Genomic DNA, 25,882 nt, shown 5'->3' with positions numbered 1-25,882 from the left:
CAGCATTCCCTTATGGGCATGCTGGGACTTATGGTTTTGCAACAGCTGGATGCACATTTTTTCTATGGAAAAGTGTACCTTCAGCTGTTGTATAACTACAACTCCCAGCTTGCACAAACAGCTAAAGTGCATGCTGGGAGTTGTAGTGGTGCATCTGCTGGTTGCATAACTACAACTCCCAGCATGCCTGTTGGCTGCCGGTGACTGCTGAGAGTTGTAGTTTTGCAACAGCTGAAGGCACACTGGTTGTGAAACTCAGAGTTTTTTTTTTTACCTAACTCAGTGTTTCACGACCGGTGTGCCTCCAGCTGTTGCAAACTACAACTCTCAGCAGTCACCGTACACCATGCACCGTACATGCTGGGAGTTGTAGTTTTGCAACAGCTGGAGGCACACTGGTTGTGAAACACTGAGTTAGGTCACAAACTCAGTGATACATAACCAGTGTGCCTACAGCTGTTGCAAAACTACAACTCTCAGCAGTCACCGACAGCCAACGGGCATGCTGGGAGTTGTAGTTATGCAACAGCTATTTGTCCCCCCCCCCCCCCCCCCCCAATGTGAATGTACAGGGTACACTCACATGGGCAGAGGTTTACAGTAAGTATCTGGCTGCAAGTTTGAGCTGCCGCAAACTTTCTGCTGCAGCTCAAACTGCCAGCGAGAAACTACTGTGAACCCCGCCTGTGCGACTGTACCCTAAAAACACTACACTACACTAACAAAAAATAAAATAAAAAGTAAAAAACACTACATATACACATACCCCTACACAACCCCCCTCCCCTCCCCAATAAAAATGAAAAACGTCTGGTACGCCACTGTTTCCAGAACGGAGCCTCCAGCTGTTGCAAAACAACTCCCAGTATTGTCGGACAGCCGTTGACTGTCCAGGCATGCTGGGAGTTTTGCAATAGCTGGAGGCACCCTGTTTGGGAATCACTGGCGTAGAATTCCCCTATGTCCACCCCTATGCAAGTACCTAATTTAGGCCTCAAATGCGCATGGCGCTTTCACTTTGGAGCCCTGTCGTATTTCAAGGCAACAGTTTAGGGTCACATATGGGGTATCGCCGTACTCGGGAGAAATTGTGTTACAAATTTTGGGGGGTATTTTCTGCTTTTACCCTTTTTAAAAACATAAATTTTTTGGGAAAACAAGCATTTTAGGTAAATTTTTTTTTATTTTTTTAACATATGCAAAAGTCGTGAAACACCTGTTGGGTATAAAGGTTCACTTAACCCCTTGTTACGTTCCCCGAGGGGTCTAGTTTCCAAAATGGTATGCCATGTGGGTTTTTTTTTGCTGTCCTGGCACCATAGGGCTTCCTAAATGCGGCATGCCCCCAAAGAAAAATTTGCTTTCAAAAAGCCAAATGTGACTCCTTCTCTTCCGAGACCTGTAGTGCGCCAGCAGAGCACTTTTCACCCCCATATGGGGTGTTTTCTGAATCAGGAGAAATTGGGCTTCAAATTTTTAGGGGTATTTTTTGCTATTACCCTTTTTAAAAATTAAAAATTTTTGGGAAAACGAGCATTTTAGGTAATTTTTTTTTTTACATTTGCAAAAGTCGTGAAACACCTGTGGGGTATTAAGGTTCACTTTATCCCATGTTACATTTCCCGAGGGGTCTAGTTTCCAAAACGGTATGCCATGTGTTTTTTTTTTTTGCTGTTCTGGCACCATAAGGGCTTCCTAAATGCAACATGCCCCCCAAAAACCATTTCAGAAAAACGTACTCTCCAAAATCCCCTTGTCGCTCCTTCGCTTCTGAGCCCTCTACTGCGCCCGCCAAACACTTTACATAGACATATGAGGTATGTCCTTACTCGAGAGAAATTGGGCTACAAACACAAGTAAAAATGTTGTCCTTTTACCCCTTGTAAAAATTCAAAAATTGGGTCTACAAGAACATGTGAGTGTAAAAAATGAAGATTGTGAATTTTCTCCTTCACTTTGCTGCTATTCGTGTGAAACACCTAAAGGGTAAAAACACTTACTGAATGTCATTTTTAATACTTTTATAATGGGGTCATTTATGGGGTATTTCTAATATGAAGACGCTTCAAATCCACTTCAAACCTGAACTGGTCCCTGAAAAATACTGAGTTTGAAAATTTTGTGAAAAATCGGAAAATTGCTGCGGAACTTTGAAGCCCTCTGGTGTCTTCCAAAAGTAAAAACTCATCAATTTTATGATGCAAACATAAAGTAGACATATTGTATATGTGAACCAAAAAAAATTTATTCGTAATATCCATTTTCCTTACAAGCAGAAAGCTTCAAAGTTAGAAAAATGCTAAATTTTCAAATTTTTCATCAAATTTACGGATTTTTCACCAAGAAAGGATGCAAGTATCGACAAAAATTTACCACTATGTTAAAGTAAAATATGTCACGAAAAAACAATCTCGGAATCAGAATGATAACTAAAAGCATCCCAGAGTTATTAATGTTTAAAGTGACAGTGGTCAGATGTGCAAAAAACGCTCCGGTCCTTAAGGCCAAAATGGGCTCCGTCCTGAAGGGGTTAAGGATATAATTTAATAATGTGAATTAGAAAATGTTTTTGATATATAGGTGATGCACAGCCCAATCTCAGTTTTTTGTGTATTTGTTTTTTAACATATACATTTCTATATATATATATATATATATATATATATATATATATATATATATAGTGAGAAAGATCTTTGGGTTCTAGTTTAATGCAAATGAGAGTCAGTAGAGGAGACCTAAAATAACAAAAATAACAATCCCTTTATTATTTAAATGTATGTCCTTTTTTGGGGGACTACATAGCCACTATCTATTGCAAAGCTCTGTACAGACACCAGAACCTGCCTCCAGGTACATTCTTAATCCAAAGAGATTGACATATTACTATATTTTTGGAGTAAACTACTCCATGTAAATTTTGCCCTTGGTCAGACTCAAATTAAGGATCCTAATGCTGCAAGATCATCATGCTTGCTGAAAGTTTAGACAGTGTGTTAGATCTGTATGTTTTTTGTTCTTGCTCCAAATAGCAGAAAAGTTCTTAGTCTAGAAGTCTTAGTTTTAGGTGACATTTTCTGTAGAAGGATACCATGAATAAGATTGACATTCTTCTACTCTCTAAACTTCAAAACCAAGAACATGTAGTACAATACTCCGTGATGCACTCTGGAATAAGCAATTAGGGGAAATAATTATTTTTGTAGACAAAAATTGGATAGATGGATGCTTATCAAAGAGTTACTATAAAGCTGAAAGGAAAACTTATGATGTTCAAGGAGCTTAGAAGCTGAAGAAAGGAGTAAGGCTTGAAGGATGCAAGGGATCAAGTTATGGCTTCTTGAGGATTGAAACAATCGATGAATGCTTAGAAGAGGATGGAGAAATTACAGATAAAACAAGATGTTAAATGTTTTAGTTAAATGAGGAATTAAATAAAGTCTGAAAAAGATTAGGTGAAATAAAATCAAAGGATCAGAGTGGAGTGACTTCATCTTCACACTCAACATTAAATATGGAGAGACAGTCATAGTGGATAAAAAAAAAGTGTTCTCTGGAGAATGTGTAAAAATTTTAAAATTCATGGTAGACTTCATGATAGATGTCATTTTAGTTGAATTAAAGATAGCTGTAAGGAGGAAATAACGGAGATATCAATGGAGCAACTTTCAGTATAAACAATGATTTTGATGGCGTTTTGGAATTATTGTTTTTCAAGTATTGTTAAAACCAGAAAACTACAATAGCTCAGATGGTCTAAGAATGTTTTTAGTTACATTGAGGGGAATTCATCAATTGTTGTCTAGTATGTGTACTCTTTTAGAGCAGAAAAGCTTCCTGCCCCAAATTCATCAAGAGTCACACGCCAGGTCCTACACACATGGTACCCGTTTAGACTGCTTTACAGGGCTGAAATAAATGAGTGTGGGTTTGTGTCTAAAAGACAGCTGCTGCGACTATTTTGCGACTTTCTGAGAAATGTTTCACCTAATGAATCATTGCCACCTGCATAAGACTTATCTAAGGCACTGTAAATGGTAGTTCACTTTCAAATATGATCAAAAGCAAAAGTCTCACAAAAGTCACATGGGAAGTGACTGAGACTTTTTGTGCAACAATTTTAGACAAAAAGGTTTTAAATAGCTTGATGAATTCCCCTTAGAGTGACTATATTAAAGGGGTTGTCCAGAATTAGAAAATAGGGGACTCTTAATTCTTTATCTCACCAGAAACAGTGCAAATAAAGATGACTAAGTCTCCTGAGATTTATTTCGGACTGATTTAGTGAATATGACAACCAGATTTATTTTACATTTAGATCTTGATTTGGATTCAGAAATGTCCCTGTTGCCCTTCCCCAAAAAGGTATTTACAGGGGAAAGAAATGTAGTGAAAAATACAAAAGTTTCATTTCTAACCATTTGTGAATTTTGGACGAATCCAGATGTGTGCCAAATTGACTTACTCATTGTTGTCTGTGGGCTATATTTGTTATTGCTCTAGACATTTCCATGTGTCTAAGCTGCAATATGAAATATAGCTCTTCATTCCTTTCTGTAATGCCATACAAATATTTTATGAAATATAGGAACATTTTGAAAAAGTTGCTGGTTTTAACATTCAACAGAAAGTTTCAGTGGGTTTTATTAAAAACATTATGGTACAGTTCTAGATGCAAAGTTTGTCATATAAGTGGTATTATGCAACTTTTTATTATATACTAGCATTTTTATTTATTATCAACCTAGATAATAGTTTTGAACAGTTTTCGAATACATTTTACTCTTGCATAAGTCTTCATAGTTGTATTATGTCCATAAGTGCCATTATATGATAAATGCATTATATGGACATAGAAAGCGTTGTGAGTTCTCTTATACTCATACTTTTTACTAATAACTTATAAATGAATATTTGTAACTAGCTGAACTTAATTTTGCAGTGTATTATTCTTTCATCTGCTAGTCTCTGATGACTATGTATACAATTACCTACACAAAAATTAACCGCAGATGTTTAATTAACTCTGCTGAAGCAAATAAAGCCTTCAGGAGTTTGCAATCCTGTTATATAAGAAATATTGTTTAAAAAACCTTCAAGGACTTTTTAACACAATAATCATCCAGCTATGGGGGCCTAGGGTTAGTCAGAAGAGGGAAAATAAAGCATCAGCCACAAAATTTGAAAAAACAGAAAAACAGAAATATGAAATTCATGTGATATCTTGGCCTGTGTAAAGTTAAGTCAGTCATATACTCTTTTATGAATTACCCTATATTTTTAGATGTTTCTCCTAAAATTGGATAAAAAAAAAGTGTATATATATATATATATATATATATATTTAGCTTTATGGTCTGCTATAGTTTAGTATAAAAGTAGAGTTATATGCTAAATTCTGTAAACAACATGTCCAGTTGTCATTATATCAATATCCATGTGGAACTAGTATAATCACTGTAGAACAACTCTAGTTACTAGGCTTAGGGCACCAATAGAGAAACTTCCCAAGATTGTAAGTACATGTTCACACAGGACACATTTGAGGATTTGAGGTATGTAGCTACTATTAAAACCCAGTCGTGCTTCTAAACAGGTCCATTCCCTTGTACTGCAGTGTAGAACAAAACACACAGGGGTACTCCACTGGAAAACATTTTATTTAAATCAACTGGTGCCAGAAAGTTAAACAGATTTGTAAATTACTTCTATTAAAACATGTTAATCCTTCCAGTACTTATCAGTTGGTGTATACTACAGAGGAAGTTCTTTGCTTTTTGAATTTAATTTCTGTCTGACACAGTGCTTGCTGCTGACACCTCTGTCCATGTCAGGAACTGTCCAAATCAGTCCAAGAGGTGTCAGATTTGTAAATTACTTCTATTAAAAAATATTAATCCTTCCAGTACTTATCAGCTGCTGTATACTACAGAGGAAGTTCTTTTATTTTTGAATTTCCTTTCTGACACCTCTGTCCACGTCAGGAACTGTCCAAGGCAGTCAAACATGTGTCAGCAGAGAGCACTGTGGCCAGACAGAAAGAAAATTCAAAAATAAAATAACTTTCTTTGTAGTAATTAGTACTGGAAGGATTAAGAGTTTTAAATAGAAGTAATTTACAAATCTGTTTAACTTTCTGGCACCAGTTGATTTAAAAAAAAAAATGTTTTCCAGTGGAGTACCCCTTTAATAATGCCATGCGTATAGCTGGTATATTCAACAAACAAAAGGATCAGCTCCAACATGTATGCACATGTAATTAGACAGAATTTAAAAACAAATTAGACAACACAAATTGTGCACTATGCCCAACAAGGGGATGTGTCTCAGCAGAAAGGGGATGTGGATTCAACACATCTTTGATCAAATTTTTGGCTTCAATTTAAGTCAATTTAAATTTGTCAAAATTTAGACTAGACAGTAAAGATACACTAAACACAAATTGTGAAAAAAGACATAAATATGTTTTGTTTATGTACCCCATTAATTAAATTCTTATTAAACTGATTGTAAATATAGATGGCAATTTTGTTGATGTTAGATGTTGGCACAATCCTTCATGTCAAGATTTAATACTCGCCTATAAAAAAGGCCTTAGCTGGAATATATTAAATACTTGTTTTTACTCTGGTGACTGATTACTTAGTGTTCAGGTAATTAGTGTATTGGTCCATGTGCTGTAAAACATTGTATTTCTAATAATTTGTTTTTGGCCTCTCAATCGTATATACTTTTACACTGCTCAAAAAAATAAAGGAAACACTAAGATAACACATCCTAGATCTAAATGAAAGAACTAACCATATGAAATACTTTCATCTTTACATAGTTGGATGTGCTGACAACAAAATTACACAAAAATTATCAATGGAAATCAAATGTATGAACCCATGGAGGTCTGGATATGGAGTCACACTCAAAATCAAAGTGGAAAACCACAGTACAGGCTGATCCAACTTTGATGTAATTTCCTTAAAACATGTCAAAATGAGGCTCAGTTGTGTGTGTGGCCTCCACATGCCCGTATGACCTCCCTACAATGCCTGGGCATGCTCTTGATGAGGTGGTGGATGGTCTCCTGAGGTCCTCCCAGACCTTGACTAAAGCATCCGCCAACTCCTAGACAGTCAGAGGGCAAGGTAGTATTGGTGGATACTACCCATAGCATCAATGCCTTCCTCTTGCAGGAACTTCTAACACACTCCAGCCACATGAGGTCTAGCATTAGGAGGAACCTAGGGCCAACTGCACAAGCATATGGTCTCACAAGGGGTCTTAGGATCTCATCTTGGTATCTAATGGCAGTCAGGCTACTTCTGGCAAGCACATGGGGGGCTGCATGGCCCCCAAAGAAATGCCACCCTACACCATTACTGACCTACTGCCAAACGGGTCATGCTGGAAGATGTTGCAGGCAGCAGAAAATTCTCCATGGCGCCTCCAGACTCTGTCACGTCTGTCACATGTGCTCAGTGTGTACCTGCTTTCACCTGTGAAGAGCACAGGGTGCCAGTGGTGAATTTGCCAATCTTGGTGTTCTCTAGCAAATGCCAAACATCCTGCATGTTGTTAGGCTGTAAGCACAACCCCTACCTGTCGAGGTCGGGCCCTCATACCACCCTCACTGAGTAGACACATGCACATTTGTGGCCTGCTGGAGGTCATTTTGCAGGGCTCTGGCAGTGCTCCTGCTCCTCCTTGCACAAAGGCAGAGGTAGCAGTCCTTCTGCTGGGTTGTTGCCCACATCCACATCTTCTGATGAACGGGCATGTTTCCTGGTAGCACCTCCATGCTCTGGACTCTACGCTGACAGACACAACAAACCTTCTTGCCACAGCTCGCATTGATGTGCCATCCTGGATGAGCTGCACTACCTGAGCCACTTGTGTGGATTGTAGACTCCGTCTCATGCTACCACTAGAGTGAAAGCACCACCAGCATTCAAAAGTTATCAAAATATCAGCCAGGAAGCATGGAACTGAGAAGCTGTCCCCGGTCACCACCTGCAGAACCACTACTTTATTGGGGGGTGTCTTGCTAATTGCCTATCATTTCCACATGTTGTCTGTTCCATTTGCACAACAGCATGTGAAATTGATTGTCAATCAGTGTTGCTTCCTGAGTGGACAGTGTGATTTCACAGAGGTGTGATTGACTTGGAGTTACATTGTATTCTTTAGGTGTTCCCTTTATTTTTTTTTTTGAGCAGTGTATTTGCCCTCTACATTTCTTTATTGCAGTCACTACATCTGCTGAATGTACATGACACAGCCTTAGGCCTTTCAATGTCACAAATCCCCATTATGATCTTTATTTGAGAAGGATTCTGTAACTTCAACATGACGGTTTAGCAGTATTTTTAGGTTTCCCTTTTGGTTTAAAAATACAATTTGAAAATTAAAACTCTTGAATTGTGCTATATAATAATGAAGTAAAATTTATCGCTATCATTATTATCATTATTATTAATATTATAATGTGTTAATGCTAATAATAAAATTGGCACAAATTATCTAAACATATGAGAATCAGGCAAAATAAACAGTCATTGGCACAAAGTGAATGGTGCGTACAACAGAGTAAAATCATTTAGAAATTGATAAATGCCATCTGCTATGCCACTTGTTTGAAAAAGGTAAATTACGTAATTGTATTTTTAGCCCTAAACAACAGAATCTCCACAACAGCTTTTGTTTTACTGTACTTTCCATGTTTTTCTTTCTTCTCTTTTTTTTTTTTTTATAATATTGCTTGTTTTAAATTCAATGTAGATTTAGATTTTAATTCTCAGTATCAGTTTTGTATATAAAACCGACAGTTGTGTTTTTAAAATAAAAATATGTCCAGTATTATTATTTTTGGGAGCTGAGAAGATTGATATAGAGTTTTGTGAGAAAATTTATCTAAATCTCTGTTCATCCTCTAAATCTTTGTTCAGTCTGAACTAAGTAGTCATGTGGGTGGTCCTACTCAATAAGGGACAGCTCTCTGTATGTATTGTAAGTGCATACATATTGAGATATATGTGTACTAGACCACCCATATGACTACTTTGCCTACAGTGAGCAGGGAAGCTTTCCTCCACAACGATATATACATACCGTATATATACCGTATTTATCGGCGTATAACACGCACTTTTTAGGCTGAAATTTTTAGCCTAAAGCCTACCTGTTATACGTGTTATACGCCGATAAGCCGCAGCAGTTCAATGATTTAAAGTGGGCGCTTTAAATAAATTAACTGCAGCGGCTTTGCAGGTGCAGAGACCGCCACCGCTGCCGGCTTCTCTGCCCCTGCCTGTCCTGGGGTCTAGAGCCTGCTGCCGGCCCTTCTCTCCCCCTGGCTATCGGCGCCGCTGCCCCTTTGCCTCCCCCATCCTCGGTTGTATAATTACCTGTTGCCGGGGTCGGGCCCGCGCTGCTTCAGGCCTCCGGTGTGCATCCCCTGCGTCGTTGCTATGCGCTGCGAGATGCAATGACGTCACTTGTCATTGCGCCGTGCAGTGCATAGCAACGACGCATGGGCAATGGGGCGCCGGCACCAAGATGTCAGCGGCGCAGATAGCCAGCGGGAGAGAAGCGGTGGCAGCAGGGCTCTAGACCCCAGGAAAGGCAGGGGAGAGAAGCGGGCAGCGACGGCCCCTCTCCCCCTGCCTTTCCTGGGGGTATATCGGGGTATATGCATGCACACACGCGCACCCTCATTTTACCAAGGATATTTGGGTAAAAAACTTTTTTTACCCAAATTTCCTTGGTAAAATGAGGGTGCGTGTTATAGGCCGGTGCATGGTATACCCTGATAAATACAGTATATATATATATATATATATATATATATATATATATATATGTGTGTGTGTATATATATATATATATATATATATATATATATATATATATATATATATCTCCTAGCTCTATAACATGATGCTTGAAAATTGCACATAACTTTTAAGGTGACAGATTCCCTGTAATGCTAAGACCTCATTCTCACTCCTCTACAGGAACATAATGTAACATCTTGCAGCTTTTTGAAGCCATCTCATTCTAAAAAAATCTACGAGTATATACATCATTACAAATGATCACACTTTTTCTAACACATTTATTAATAAGTGGCAAGGCCAAGCTGAGCATTTGAGAGGATGTGCGAGAGTTAGCTCTATCTCAGCCCTCACTACTTTAGTCCTTATATTCATCTAATATTCTTGTCTCCCAAACTCCGGATTTTGCTCCATTTACCCTTGCAGGGTATGTTTTTTTGTATCGACCATGCAAGACTAGAAGGGGACCTTGGACATGTCTCTGCAGCTATACCAGCATGGAGAGACAAGCATGGTCTCCGAACATTGTAGGCAGTGACCCAACTAGTGTAATTTGCTAAGACTTCAGATTCTGACTCACGTATCAAGCTAATAGATGACTTCAGCACTACCTCAGGTACTCAGGCAAGTGTAGGGGACAACTGGGGAGCAGGCAACTCCTAATATGTCTGACAGGTGCTGCCCTCGATCTTCTCATGGTTTGGTATTTTCGGAGCACCCTGCAGAGGGAACTGTGTCAAAATTTGTTCAAAGACTTGTGTAAAAACAAAAGAAGCTGTAACTCAGCCTTGTCTAACCTGTAAGCTGTAACTCAGCCTTGTCTCGCGGGCGTCCGCCATTAACCCCTCAGGTGCTGGGATCAATACAGATCCCGGCATCTGCGGCAGTGCGTGATTTCAATGAATGATTGGATCGCCCGCAGCGCTGCTGCAGGGATACGATCATTCATAACGCCGCACGGACGTCCCCTCACCTTCCTCCTTCCGGCTCCCGGCGTCTCCTGCTCTGGTCTGAGATCGAGAAGACCGGAACAGAAGATGACCGATAACACTGATCTGTTCTATGTCCTATACATAGAACAGATCAGTATTAGCAATCATGGTATTGCTATGAATAGTCCCCTACGGGGACTATTCAAGTGTAAAAATTTTTTTAAAAAAATGTAAAAGTAAAAGTAAAAAAAAAAATAAAAAATCCCCTCCCCCAATAAAAAAGTAAAACGTCCGTTTTTTCCTATTTTTCCCCCAAAAAGCGTAAAAAATAAATTTAATAGACATATTTGGTATTGCCGCATGCGTAAATGTCCGAAATATTAAAATAAAATGTTAATGATCCCGTACGGTGAACGGCGTGAACGTAAAAAAAAAAAAGTCCAAAATTTTTACTTTTTGAATACATTTTATTAAAAAAATATTATAAAAAATTTATTAAAAGTTTTTTATATGCAAATGTGGTATAAAAAAAGGACAGATCATGGCGCAAAAAATGAGCCCTCATACCGCCGCTTATATGGAAAAATAAAAAAGTTAGAGGTCATTAAAATAAAGGGATTATAAACGTACTAATTTGGTTAAAAAGTTTGTGATTTTTTTTAAGCACAACAATAATAGAAAAGTATGTAATAATGGGTATCATTTTAATCGTATTGACCATCATTTTTACCGTAAATTGTACGGCGTGAAAACAAAACCTTCCAAAATTTGCAAAATTTGCAAAATTGCGTTTTTCTTTTTAATTTCCCCACAAAAATAGTGTTTTTTGGTTGTGCCATACATTTTATGATATAATGAGTTATGTCATTACAGGACAACTGGTCGCGCAAAAAACAAGCCCTCATACTAGTCTGTGGATGAATAGGGGGAGGTTCCTGTGTGGAACCACCCTTTTAGGGCAAGTAACACTTGCCAAGAAGAGAATTAATAGGGTGAGAGTAGGGCCTTACAGGGGAAGTTTTTACAGCCACCGGTTACAATGGACCATACGTTGTTCCCTTCCACCTTTTAGAGATCTTTGCATCACATCAATACTTGGTGGTGTAGGTGGGACATGGTGTTTTTTGCACACCTTTCCGTTTCTTAGATATAAAAAAAAATTTGGGGTCTATATATTTCATCCTAAGAAAAGTTAAGTTTCATGTAATATTTATGTATATGCATATCCCCAATACTTATTTGTGGTCTGATGCAGAGGAATTTCTGTAACTGCGGAGCAGCACCTTAAATATGTTTTGCACTATCCATATTTGTAAAGTGTTGGTGTGGCACCATGGTCAATCTACTCTGATGCATCAGGCATTGGTGGTTGGAAATCCTGGTTGATCCATGCCTGATTCATCTTGACAAAGGTCAGTCACTCCACATTTTTCGTGGACAGATGAGTTCTCCTTGGGGTTACTATGGCTTCTGTCGCACTAAACACCCGCTCTGATGGCACACTACTGGCCGGGCAGGACAGCTTTTCCAGGGCAAACTCTGCTAACTATGGCCATAAATCAAGTTTGGCTGTCCATAAGTCCAGCAGATCTTCAAGGTGTGTTGGCATGGGCATATCAAGGTATGCCACTACCTGCTGGTTCAGATTCTGCTCCAGGTCTACCTGCTGCTGATGAGTTGCTTCACTAAGTGGGTGAAGAAAGCTACTCATCAGTGACTGTAGACTCAGGCTGCTGCTGATTGAGCTGGTACTGCTCCTGCCACCCCACCCCTCCCCAGCAGCCATGGCAGTGGAAGGTGAGCGCAGAGGGCCCCCCGAGTCAGACCTGCGAGAGGATGGACAATGGCGCAGATAGGCATTGGCCAACTGACTACGTAAGATGTCTCTGTAGTAGGTCAGTTTGTCCTCCCTCTGAGTGGGTGTAAAAAAGTCCCCCATTTTGTGCCGGTGGCTAGGATCCAATAAGATGGAGATCCAGAAGTCATCCCACTGCCGAATGGTGACAATTCGGCGATTACTATGCAAGCAAGTGAGCATGCCATGTATCATTTGTGCAAGTGACTCAGAGGGACTCCCTGCCTCCATCTACACTGCATACTGCCACAGTGTGTCTGGGTCCTCTGTCTTGTCTTCCTCATTACCATCTAGCTCCTCTGGCTACTCCTGCTCCTCTTCTCCAGTCAGATGAATATAAAAACCATCCAATTTTAAAAACCTAAAGTGTGCTCCATTGTTCCCCTCCCCCTCCTCTTCCAGTTCAGCCCCCACAGGGCTCATGTGGCTATGAGATATAGGCACCATGTCTCCAGTGCCCAGACCAGCCATAGTTTCCAACACGTGTTGTAGTAAATGAAGCAGTGGAATGACATTGTTCATCCTGTAATCCTGGCGACTGTCTAATAATGTGGCTTCCTCAAAGGGCCTGAGAAAAACGGCAGGTGTCACGTATGAGCTGCCACAGGTTGATATTAAACTTACACAGGGGAGTCCCCCTATCTGCTTGGATCATCAAGAAGTCAGTCCAACATATGGAGGGTGGAATTCCAACGTGTGGAAACGTCGCAAATCAGACTATATTGGAGGATACCATTCTGAAACTGCAGCTGAAAGATTGTGTGCTTTGCGGTGTATGAGTGGCTGAAGTGCATGCAAAGTTTCCTTCCCATTGTTGGGATGTCTTGCAGATGGGGGGAACACTTCAGGAACCACTTGACAGCAAGGGCGCATGGCTCAGGCTTCCTTGTCGCAGCGCAGACAAGATGTTCTTCCCGTTGTTGGCCACCATGGTTCCTTTTTCCAGTTTTTGTGGAGTAAGCCATGTTTCGATTTCTTAATGAATGATTTTAGCAGTTCTTTCCTGTGTGACTCCGTTCGCCAAGGCAAACCATGTGAAGAACAGTGCGACACGGGCTTGCCCTGCACACATGTATGCTGGAGGGGCACTGAGACTTGTCCATGCAGTGGAGGTTGAGGATACGGTGGAGGATGAGGAGACCGAGTCGCACACTGTCACAGGACCAACGGTCTGAGAGCGTGTAGATGGAAGCGGTGTGTCCTGTACAAATTGAGCCGGAACCACATTTACCCAGTGTGCTGTAAAGTACATGTATTGTCCCTGACCGAAGTTACAGCTCCAAACATCGGCACTACCGTGCACTTTGGTATACACCGACAGGCTCAAGGACTGGCCCACCTTCTGTTCCACAAAATTGTGCAGGGCTGGTACTGCCTTTTTTGCAAAGAAATGACAGCTTGGGACTCTCCACCTCGGCTTGGCACGAGCCATCTGTTCTCTGAAAGGTGCAGAGTCCACCACTTGAAAAGGGAGGGACTGCAGCACCAGCAACTTGGAAAGGAGCACATTCAGCTTCTGCACCGTTGGATGAGTGGACGCATACTGTTGTCCCTTGGACATGGCTTCGCCGATGGATTGCTGGTGGAATGACAGACTCAAAGTAGGAGGAGCAGGAGCATCTGGAGCGACAGAAAATGGGTATGACAGAAAGCACCGTTCAGCTGAGATGGTGGAGCATTGGCTTGCTAAAAGAGGGAGCGCCGTGCCACTGGGTGATGCAGCAGGCTGGACCACTGCATTCGAGAAACTTTTCTCCCAGGCCGCTTTATGGTGACGCTGCATATGTTGACGCAGGGCCGTGGTGCCAACATTGGGACCCTGGCCACGCTTCACCTTCTGCTGACACATCTTGCATATGGCCAGGTTAACATCCTCTAGATGCTTGATGAAAAACTGCCATACCGCCGAGTAGCTGATTTTACCCACAAACAATCAGCACTGATTGTCTGCTACTGCTGGCGACTCCAGGAACCCTTGTTCCACTATCTCCCGGGAAGGTAGGCTGCGGCGATGCAGGTGTTTGGCTCCAGACTTCCCACTTCTGCCACTATACTGACTGCCAACCATGCTACCACTTTGCTGGCTCAGCTGCTGCCTTATGGGCCACCTGCAACCCTCTTCTCCTGATGATGATGAAGCCCCTTCTGCACCTGGCTCCCAAGTGCAATTGGCTTCATCCTCATTGAGTTGTGTCTGCACGTCACTGATGTCCTCCTCAGGTTCCTCAACAGTGTCTGCTTCAGGAGCCTGAACGCTCGCAACACCACCTCCCACGCCACTCTCCTCATCACTACTTGCTCGCCTAGCGGAGTAAGCGGCGGATGTCTCCTCCACTTCTTGGCTAGGCAGTAGCTGCTGGCTGTGCTCTAGTATATCGTCCTCACTAAATAGTGGAGCTGAATTCACAGCATATGATACTTCTGAGGGGGAGGGAACAGCATGGCACAGAGGCAATGGGAGGACAGGGACTGCTCCCGGGCCATGACAACTGAAGGTTGTATCTGAGGAACCCACCGACTGTTGACTGGGGGTGTTAGATGTCTTTTTTGATGAAGTGGATGATCAAGTAAACCACTCGATGACGGCAGATGGGTTGTTGGTCGAGACACGACCGATAGTTGATACCGGGAGCTTCGATTCCTGCTGCCACTTACCCTTAGTCTGCTGCGACCTCTGCCTGCGCCTGATGAATTTAGGCCTCTAACACTTCTCTGTGCACGTCCTGGCACCTCTATGCCTTACTTAATTAGTGCATATGCTTCACTACGCTTAAAACAGTATTTGGGTAGAACAGTAGTAGGTGTGTACTTTTGGCTGGCCTTTCACAGTAACTAGGCCCTTAAGACTTTAATAGGAACAAAATGATTCACCACGTAGATGTACGTATGTGTTATGCACTTATGAGGGGGAGTACAATACGCTCCAGTCACTTAAAAAAGTTTTTTTATACAACACCAGCAGGTTTGTACTTTTGTCTGGCCACTCACAGTAACTAGGCCCTTAGGGCTATAACAGGAACATAATGATACACCCCGTAAATGTAAGTATGTGGTATGCACGTATGAGGGGAGTACATTATGCTCCACTATGCTTTAAACTGTATTTGTCTACAACACCAGCAGGTGAGTACTTTTGGCTGGCCTTTCACTATAACTTGGCCCTTAAGACTATAACAGGAACAAAATTGTACACCACCTATGTACGCACAGGTTATACTTAAGAGAGGACAATACGCTCTTCTGCGCAACCTGTATCACTAATAGCAGGTGATTATGGCTTTTAGTGCTCTGCTCACCCTAACTGGCTGGCTACTATTAGCTTTTCAGTTGTCGTACACACCACTGCAGCACACAGTCACTGTGTAGTACACCCAAAATTGCACTTTCTCTCTCAGTCTCTTCCTTCCCTATCAGTGTTTCTAGGCTGGATTTGGGCTTGGGGTGAATTGCTGCTGTAAAAGTGCTTTTCTGTGCAACACACACTGCTCTCTGTCCCTCTCTCTCTCAGCAATAAAATGCTGATGTGACTGCCCACAAGATGGCTGCCGATTATATAGGGCTGTGACATCAAAGGGTTTGTTGGCTGCTGATAGGCTGCATGCTGTATGTGATTCAGGGTCATCCTACCCAGCTTGCCTTCCCAGAGTTTCCTGCCCCATGCCCTGACATGAGCCGCAATCTTATATGCCCTGGAGTCTGGACCGCACTAAATGGAGTTTAATGAAGCAAACTCCATTGTGCAATCAAATGGTGGTGATATTCAGATTTGTCAGAGTTTTTCCTGAAATTTGTAACAAATTCGGATTTGTCAGACTCGATTCGCTCATCCCTAAAGAGCTCCATATAGGCTACCTCTAAGACCCTTGCTGGTACGCATTTCCTACTTCACATGTCCATCAATTGCACAAATTGATCATTTCTCAAGTATACTTCACCAGAAAGTACCTGGCTTATGGATGGCAATGCTGTCATGACAACACCCTTCAGCCTTTAGTATTATACAATGGAACCAAGAAAGTTGTCTTAATTTTTTATCTCCCCCTCTAAAGGTATCACATACAAATAACTTTTTAGACAGAATGACCTTCATACATAACGTGAAAACTGGTTTTCAGTCTGTCGTTGTATGCAAATACCCTTGTTAATATTCTCTGGAGTTCTGGTGCTATCATTTCTCTTCTTTTTTTCTCATTATCTCCAGCACTTTGTCCTATACTAAGAAGAAATTAGCTTCTAATGAGTTTTGTCCTAGTTTTGTGTTACTTGTTGTTTGAACAATCTGCTTAAAGAGCACAGCTGAAAACCCATGACAAGCTGTATTTTTTACAATATTACATATTATGGAAGGATGGCATTGTCTATCTAATAACAAACAACTTTTTCTATACAATACTAATAGTATAAAGAATTTAAGTGAAACTATATATCTTTCCAGTTGTGACAGGGTTCGCCACTCTCAGATGGGAGAACAGCACCGAGGTTTATAGGCAAAGATCACAAAACAAAACACATTCCACAGGATGATGGGGTGATCCGGCGTCTGGGCAAACAATGGTCAACAGAAGGGCTCAGTCACTGGGCACCTGGGAAGGAACAAACTACAGATCCAGGGATTCAGCTACGTGTCCAACACTCCACACTCCAATTTATTGTCCACAGTTCACAGATAACAGGTCCACGTTTATTGGTACCTCAGGTCCCCTGGGGGTCCGGTCCTCACATCCACTCCTCAGTTCACAGGGGTCCACATCTAAGCCCACAGACAACTCCAACACTAGAAGGTGGCCTCAGCCTCGGATCCTCTATCCCAGCAATTCTCCAGATTTTTTAGCACAATCTCCAGGGCAGTGTTGTACTAGCAGCAACTCTTACCCCAGAGATCATCACAGCAACTGCAACACAAAACACCCAAACTATTGGGGTACTATATGTCCCAGCAGGCTCTGTACTAACATCAGGTCCTATCTCTGGGACATCACACACTAAAATATAAAAAAAAAAAAAAAATTCACCTTTTTTGGACTGATGTGCATTTTTTTGTATTGACTTGAGGGATTTGGGTTTGGGAATCTGTCTTCTTGTCTGTACTATGTACATGACACATTGCTGCTTTTCTATGTTGTGTAACATGAAGCACTCAATATTATCATAGAATGATTAAAAGTCCATATAATGTTATATATATACCTTCTTCATACCCCGCAACAGCCATTCTGACAGAGCCAAGTCCTGCTGTGCAACATTTCCTGTTGTTGGCACAAAGAATTGTCTGCTCAACCAATAACTGGCTGAGTTGGGACACTGCTGCATCTGTATAGTAGCTTACTGTATGTTTGTGTAATGCAATTGTCTAATGTCTAATTGTCTCTGTCTAATGCTCAGTGTTGTTCATTGAGACATTTTCAAAAACAATGAAAAGATGTTAAATGTCATATTAAAGAAACGCTTGTATGTTTCATCATCTTTCCATAATTCTTATCATCTCTATTTTCTGTGATGATAGCAATTATTAATATTATCATTGATTTCATTATTTCTCTCCTATGGAAGCTGAACTGCACATAAATCACTATAAGAGATGTGATTTACATTTCATAAATATTGTGGATTTCTTTAATTTTTATGTATAGGTTTTGCTAATTTTACTTTATTCTCTTTGTAGGGCCAGGACTTACCATTGCATGAGATTCTAAATGCTACTTGTGACAACAGCGGCATGCAGGTATGTTTCTTAGGCATAAGACTAGTATATATTTGCAGTGTCGTTCTGTATATCCAAAGACTGGTCACACCCGATATATGTACATAACAACTTTTAATGATATCATAAACTTTTGTTTAGCACTGTGTACAGACAAGACATAATATCTGTAAGAAAAAATTTGATTTTTGTTAGATAGCAGCTACAATTGATAACCTAATGACTATGCCTTTGCATACATAACAACGCACCAATACATGTCCATAGGTATGTGTTTGAGTATAATGAACAATTTTCTATTAAACTACTAATCTCCAAATAAAAATATTATTATTTGTGTTGTGGAAAATAATAAAAGTTTGTTTTAAGACCTAAAATAATGCAAAGAAAGCAATAGAAATAACCCTGATTTTTAATCACATCTTCTGTTTGTGTTAACCTGCTTTCCACCAGTCCGTCACTTTGCTGTTCAGTGACTTCATGCCACTCCTGGCACAAAAATTATAGGGGTACTCTGCGCCTAGACATCTTATTCCCTATCCAAGGATAGGGGATAAGATGTCTGATCACAGGGGTCCTGCTGCTGGAGACCCCCGCGATCTCTCTTGCAGCCCCTTGACTCATCAGCTCTCCGGAGCTAGGTTTTCTCCGTGGCGGATGACTCACGACACAGGGACCGGAGGTTCCTGACGTCATGGCTCCGCCCCCTCATATCATCATTCCCTGCCCCCTTAATGCAAGTCTATGGGAGGGGGCGTGGCTGTTAGCACGCCCCCTCCCATAGACTTGCATTAAGGGGGCAGGGCGTGACATTATGATGGGTGGAGCCATGATGTCATGAACCCTTGGCCCCTGTCATATGCCACAGAGCAAACTTAGCTCCGGAGAGCTGATGACTCGGGGTGATGCAGGAGAGATCACAGGGGTCCCCAGCAGCAGGACCACTGCGATCAGATATCTTAACCCCTATCCTTGGATAGGGGATAAGATGTCTAGGGGCAGAGTACCCCTTTAAAGTAGCCTGGCTTTGTTTGATGACCTGTGACCTTCCATCTTTCACTTGATCAGATTCCAGTCAATGAGATTCTGGTCTGAAGATTGGGTTGGCTATGGCAGGGTCTTCATCTGGAGTCCTCCATGCACACCTTCATTGATCTGGCTGTGTAACATGGACCCTTGTCTTGTTGAGAAAAAACTATTCTCAGAGTTGAGGAGCATTATTAGATCAATGAAGGAGGTGTTCTTCCAGAATAACCTTGTACTTAATGTTTCCTTCAATAAAATAAATCTGGCTGGTTCCAGTATCCTCAGATCATTCATCACCAAGCCTCCACCAAATTTCACACTAAGTTTAAGACACAGTGGCATGTAGGCCTCTCCGGGTCACTTTCTAACCATTAGATGACCAGGTGTTGGGCAAAAGCCGGAAATTTGACTGGTCAGAGAAGATGGCCACATTTCATTCCTTTACGTTCCAATCCATTTAGCTCTTTTTTGCTTCTCAATTTTAAAGGGCTTTTTTTTATAGCTTTGCACAACTTCAGCCCTGCCAATAGAATCAGGTTTCAAATTGTTCACTTCACCCTAGCTGCTGTTTGCTAGTCTTTTTGTAGTTCACTTGATGTCATCTTTCTGATCTGATGTCACAATTGTTTTGTGAAATTCAAATGACTTAATGGTCATCTTGGTCAATGGATGTTTGTTTTCACCCCTACCAACCTCTAGCTTTGTTGTCCCCAATGACTTTTTTCTTGTACAGAATTTCAGCAATCTGACTCTTACTGTCAGTAAAGCCTGAATTTCCTTTCTCAAAGCTTTTTATTTTCAAATTTTTTTGTCATGCTGACTAGTTATTTTTTATTCATATTCCTGTGAGGCACTACTTGATCTTTTTTTGCCATCCAGCTGGTCATAATGCGGGAGTATAGTGATGACCACAGCAGTGTTTTTTGTTTTTTTTATACTTTTCCTTATTAAATTCGATTTGGTTTAGGTAATCACCGAATCAGTACATCAGTAAGTGAAATGAGACGTGTGTGTTCTAAGAATTTAGTCGACATTGGAATGGCTGCCATACATGAAAGAGATGCTGATATAAGAACAATAAGGAGTGATCTTTTAAAGGGGTAATCCTAGATAAGTTTTTCTTCAGCCTTTAAATCCACAACGCCAAGTTTTAATACTGTGTAACATCTTTCTATTGCCTATGTGAGCAGCTTTGCCCCAATTTCATGCACAGGACCCACCCCTAGAAGTGGTGTAATGCACACATTTTTTTATTATACTGCTGTCACTGACTCTTCTCAGCATTCTATGTGGTCAGAGACAATAGGTCATATGTCACATGATCTCCAAGGGGAGTGGCTATGCTGCAGTGGGTGAATAAATAGCATCACTTCAGGAAATTCCTTAATTCCTTTCCCCATAATATTTACCCCCCTACTGCAGCATAGCTGCACCCCTTGGAGACCATGTGACCTAGGACAGGTTGTTTCTGGTTGCATTGAATGCTGAAAAAGGTCAGAGACAGCAGTGAAATAAAAATATTTGCTCTACAACACTTCTGAGTGTGGGTCCCATGCATAAAAAAGGGACAATGCGACACAAGAAGGAAAAAAAAAAAACATACTACATAATATGATAACTTGCCACTGTAATTTTTTTCAACATATATATAAATATATATATATATATATATATATATATATATATATATATATATATATATAGCAAAACCTCAGCAGGAGCAGCATGCCCTCCCCACTTAACAGCAGAAATATAGATGAGGTGGGTGCAAGCAGGCTCAATACTAGTCCCAGTCGCACACTAGAAAATACATCCCCATCCACATAGGAAGTCCAGCAGCACACCAGGATACAAGCAACTGTGTCTTTATTCAGCCCATGTGCAAACAAATGCAACATTTCAATAGCATCACGTCATCTTTCTCAAGCATCATGCTTGAGAAAGATGGCGTGATGCCATTGAAACATCGCATTTGTTTGCACATGAGCTGAATAAAGGCACAGTTGCTTGTATCCTGGTGTGCTGCTGGACTTCCTATGTGGATGTGTGTGTGTATGTATATATATATATATATATATATATATATATATATTATTGTTTTTTATTATTATATATATATATATATATATATATATATATATATATATATATATATATACACTAATGGATGGACAGGCCTATCTCCTGTCACTACTGTGCTATAGTTGAGTCCTACATTTTTGTATAGCTGGATACATCTAGATTATAAAAAAAAAAAACAGATGGTGGCATAAATTTTCTGTACCTTCTTTTGTAAACAAGCAGCGTCGCTTCAACAATGCATAACAGTTTACTACCTTCCCTTTTGGTTGTGATGAAATATTTGATTGTTCTATGTATGTGTTTTCAGTGATTATACATAATCCCGATCCCGCTGCAATGTGTATGTAAACAGCCAGTTACAGCTTTACCGATTCTCTTAGAGAGAGTAAGGTTTATACAATTTCATTTTTCCATTTAAAACAACAAACAACAGAAAATAGTTTTTTTCCACCTGAAGTTTTTGATCTCCATCCTTTAAAAATTGTTCACAACAGTTCTCTTTTGTATGTAAACTGTTCTAACATCATCAAGTTCCTATGTAGCTTCTTTCTTATTTTAGCTTTAGAACCAGCAATGACAGGTTTATTATAAAAGTTTAACAAATTGATCAGCAGTCTCTCTTTCTAAAATTGATATGAAGTTGTCTGGTGAAAGCTAAGATGCACAAAAAAAAAGAAAGAATAGCCAGGAACAACAATGAAGCACATTTGGAGTCTTCAAATAGAGACATTATTTGGAGATGTGCAGTAGAAGAAGTTTAAAGTCAAAGAACCTTGCTCAAGTATCTATCATTTATGTGTTGCAAATATTAGAATTTTAGATTTCAGTTTGACCTTTAATATTTTATTTTACATCCTCAACCAGCTTTTGAAAAATAGATGTTGTCGGAGCTTGGAGGAATGAGTTCCTTGCTCACATTGCAGAGAATTACTGTGACGACTTCATAAAATTATAACACCATTAAAACATCACTCTTAGCACTATCGAAAAGAACATTGTCACTGTGTGAATGTGTGTGCTGGTATGACTTCTATACATGCTGGAGTTGTATTGAGCCACTCTGCAGATAGAGTAAGCATTCTAAGGGTGCTTTCACACCATGTTTTAAGCCTACGGTTGCCGGAATCGGCTGGGGGAGGGGAAAACCGTGCGCTCCCGTGCCCCACCCGAACCGGTGCTGAAATCCATTGACTTTAATGAGCCAACTGGAGTCACTGTTTGACTCCGGTTGGCTCATTTTCGACCCGTACCTGGTTTTCTGACCAGACCTAAAACCGTAGTATACTATGGTTTTAGGTCTGGTCACAAAACCTGATATGGGGCAGAAATAAGCCAATCGGAAACAAATGGTGACTCATTAAAGTCAATGGATTTCAACGCCGGTGTGTCTGGGGTACGGGAGCACACGATTTTCCCCTCCCCCAGCTGAAGGCTGAAAACGTGGTGTGAAAGCACCCTAACAGCGCTTATACGGTTGTCAAAGACTTGTCATAGGTATTATACAGTATAAGCAATTTTTGCAGCGAAAACTGTTTTCTTTACTTAGAGCTACCAGTGACTAGTTGGTATGTTGTGCCTTTCCAAAAGTAACAAAACAGCACAATGCCACCATGGAGGGCAAAGTTACACAAAGGGACATGCTTGTGCTCTTCTACCTACAGTATCTATCTAACTATCTATCTACAGTGTCTCGCATAAGTGAGTACACCCTTCATGTTTTTGCAAATATTTTATATTATTTTTTTGTGTGGCCACACTGAAATGATGACACTCTGCTACAAGGTAAAGTAGTGCACAGCATGTATGACAGTGCTTAATGTTGTGTTCCCTTAAAAAAGCATGCAGTCACTAATGTCTAAACCTTGACAGACACCTAAGTAGAGATGTCTAAATTGGACCATTTTCCCACCTGGGTCTCAGGTGTGAATGGGGAGCCAGTGTCTTAAATTTGGTGTTATGACTCTCACACTCTCTAACACTGATCACTTGAAGTTTAACATGACACCTCAAGAACACCTGAAATTGAGCTGCAGCAGAGTGAGCAAGACCACACATCAGTTTCACGGGACAGGTTCCACTCAGAACAGGCCTCATCATGGTCGACCAAAGAAGTTGAGTGCACATATTTTGCATCTTATTCAGAGGTTGTCTTTGCAATGTATAAGTGCTGAAAGCATTTCTGTTGAGGTTAAAGGGTGGAGGGTCAGCCTGTCAGTGCTCTGACCATACGTCCCACACTGTATCAAATTTGTGGAAGGAAGCCTTTTCTAAAGATGAAGCATAGAAAAGCCCACATTTTACTGCAGACAAGCAGACTGAGGACATAGATTACTGGAACCCTGTTCTGTGGTTCAACGAACCCAAGCTTAAACTTAAGCTTACATAAACTTATGTAGTTTAGATGGTTTCAATTGTGTGGCAGCAACCTGGTGAGGAGTTCAAAGACAAGTGTGCTTTGACCACAGTCAAGCATGGTGGTGGGAGTTTCATTGTCTGGACTTGCATCAATACTACTGGCACTGAGGAGCTTCAGTTCATTGAGGGAAACATAAATGCCAACATGAACTGTGACATCCTTCAGAGACTGGTTCAGAGGGCAGTATTCTAACATAATGACCCCAAACAAATCTTCACCAGTGTATAGCTAAATAAGCTGAGGGTAAAAGTGATGGACTAGCCAAGTATGTTGCTAGACCTTAACCCTATTAAACATCTGTGGGGCATTTTCACATGGAAGGTGGGAGAGAGCAAGGTCTCTAGCATCCACTATCAATGATGTCATCATGGAGTATTGGAAGAGGGCTCCAGTGGCAACCTTTAAGCTTTAGTAAACTCCATGACAAGAGGATTAAGACAGTGCTGGAAAATAATGGTGGCCATACAAAATATTCATACTTTTGGTCCAATTAGGAAATTTCTACTTAGCGTTGTATTAATTTTTGTTGTAAAGGTTTAGACCTAAATGGATGTGTGTTGGGTGTTTTGAGGGAAAACAACATTAAACACTGTTAAACAGTATAGCAGAGTGTAATTTTTTAGTTGTTACATGAATGATGTGAAGGTTATACTGCCTACAGGGGGTCTGTAATTACCTATGGGGGGAGCTACTGTTATTTATAGGGGGCTGTAATTATCTGCAGGGGGAGTAACTGCTATGTACAGGGGGCTATCATCATCCACAAGGGCTGTTATTACCTACAGGGGCTACTGCTACCTACAAGGGGGCTTAAATTACTTAGAGAGGGGGCTGTTACCACCCATAGGGAGGACTTAGTAACCTGGGGGGGGGGGGGTACTGCTATTTACAGGAGGGCTTCTACCACCTACAGAGAGAGGGGCTACTTTTACCAACAGGGGGATAATACTCTCTTCATCGGGGCTACTACCACCTACAAAGGGTATGCTACTATCTACATGGGGCTCAAGTAGAGAAACATAGCTGCACATCCACCATTTGCATTTTAATCTACTTGCTTCTCAGCATAATTTAAAAAACCAACAGGTTGTTAGTATACATTTTGATCAAAAAGTACAAGCCTACTCGCCACGCCAAGGCCACCTAGTCAGAGTGGGTTCCTAACCTAACACTGGCGTAGCGCTAGGCGGCGGCCACCACCTCCGAGACACCATGCACACAGGGGGAATGACCCAGTGGCAAGGCAGCCCCACTGCTGCCCGACCAAGCCCCTGGCTCTGGGCCACACCACCACACAGACAAAGCATCACAGAAACAATGGCCGCCACAGAGAACCACACCAGTGTGAAACCTACCATGTCCCAGAGGGATGGGAGAATGTAAGGAGGAAACCCTTATGCAGGATGGAGTGGAGTGTTGGCCAAGGAAGAAGGGGCTACTACTACTGAAAGAAGGGGCCATTTCTAACTACAAGGGGGTTGTTTCACCTACAGGAGGGCTAGTACTGCTGTCTACAGTGGTGGGGGGGCTATTGCTATCAAAAAGGGCTTTTATTACCTACAGGGAGGACTGCTACTACTATCTACAGGGGCGTTTCTACTATCTACAGGGACCTGTTACTACTTGTAGGCAATTCTCCAATTCTCAATGTTATTATGTACTTGAGGGCTGCTACTATTCTCTGCAAGGGGTGGGGGGTAGTACTATCTACCGGGGGGGGGGGGGGTCTATAACTGATTACAGAGGGGCTGCAAGATGTCAGGGGCAGGGTGAAGGCACTGAGTGAGAAGTGAGGGGAGTACAAGCAGTATCATTGCTGGAGCGGGGGCTTCAGGAGACTGGAAAGATGTAAAAAAAAAAAAAAAAGCAGAAAATAAAGGACTGGTCAGAAAAATAGAAAATAACTACACTTTGTCACATTTTGGCACACTATTGCTTTCATTTGAGGGAAATCCATTTCCCCATGGTTTTTTCACTGACATTTATAAAAAAAAATATAAATGTAAAATATTTAAAAAAAAATTTAAAAAAAAAAAGCACAAG

The 25,882-nt window shown here is 41.0% G+C and overlaps 1 protein-coding gene across 1 annotated transcript in view; it reads left to right on the top strand.

Annotated features, from left to right (window-relative positions):
- Nucleotides 1-25,882, top strand: part of LOC130355410 (protocadherin-9-like) — a 1,658,654-nt gene that overhangs the window by 822,127 nt on the left and 810,645 nt on the right. Inside the window, exon 3 of the mRNA XM_056555491.1 lies at nucleotides 18,277-18,336. Coding sequence (XP_056411466.1) covers nucleotides 18,331-18,336 — 6 coding nt within the window. The 5' untranslated portion in view covers nucleotides 18,277-18,330. The remainder of the gene's footprint in view (nucleotides 1-18,276; nucleotides 18,337-25,882) is intronic.

This window comes from Hyla sarda, chromosome 2, assembly GCF_029499605.1.
Source record: "Hyla sarda isolate aHylSar1 chromosome 2, aHylSar1.hap1, whole genome shotgun sequence".
NCBI classification, from domain to species: Eukaryota; Metazoa; Chordata; class Amphibia; order Anura; family Hylidae; genus Hyla; species Hyla sarda.
This window is presented reverse-complemented; position numbering and strand designations above follow the sequence as displayed.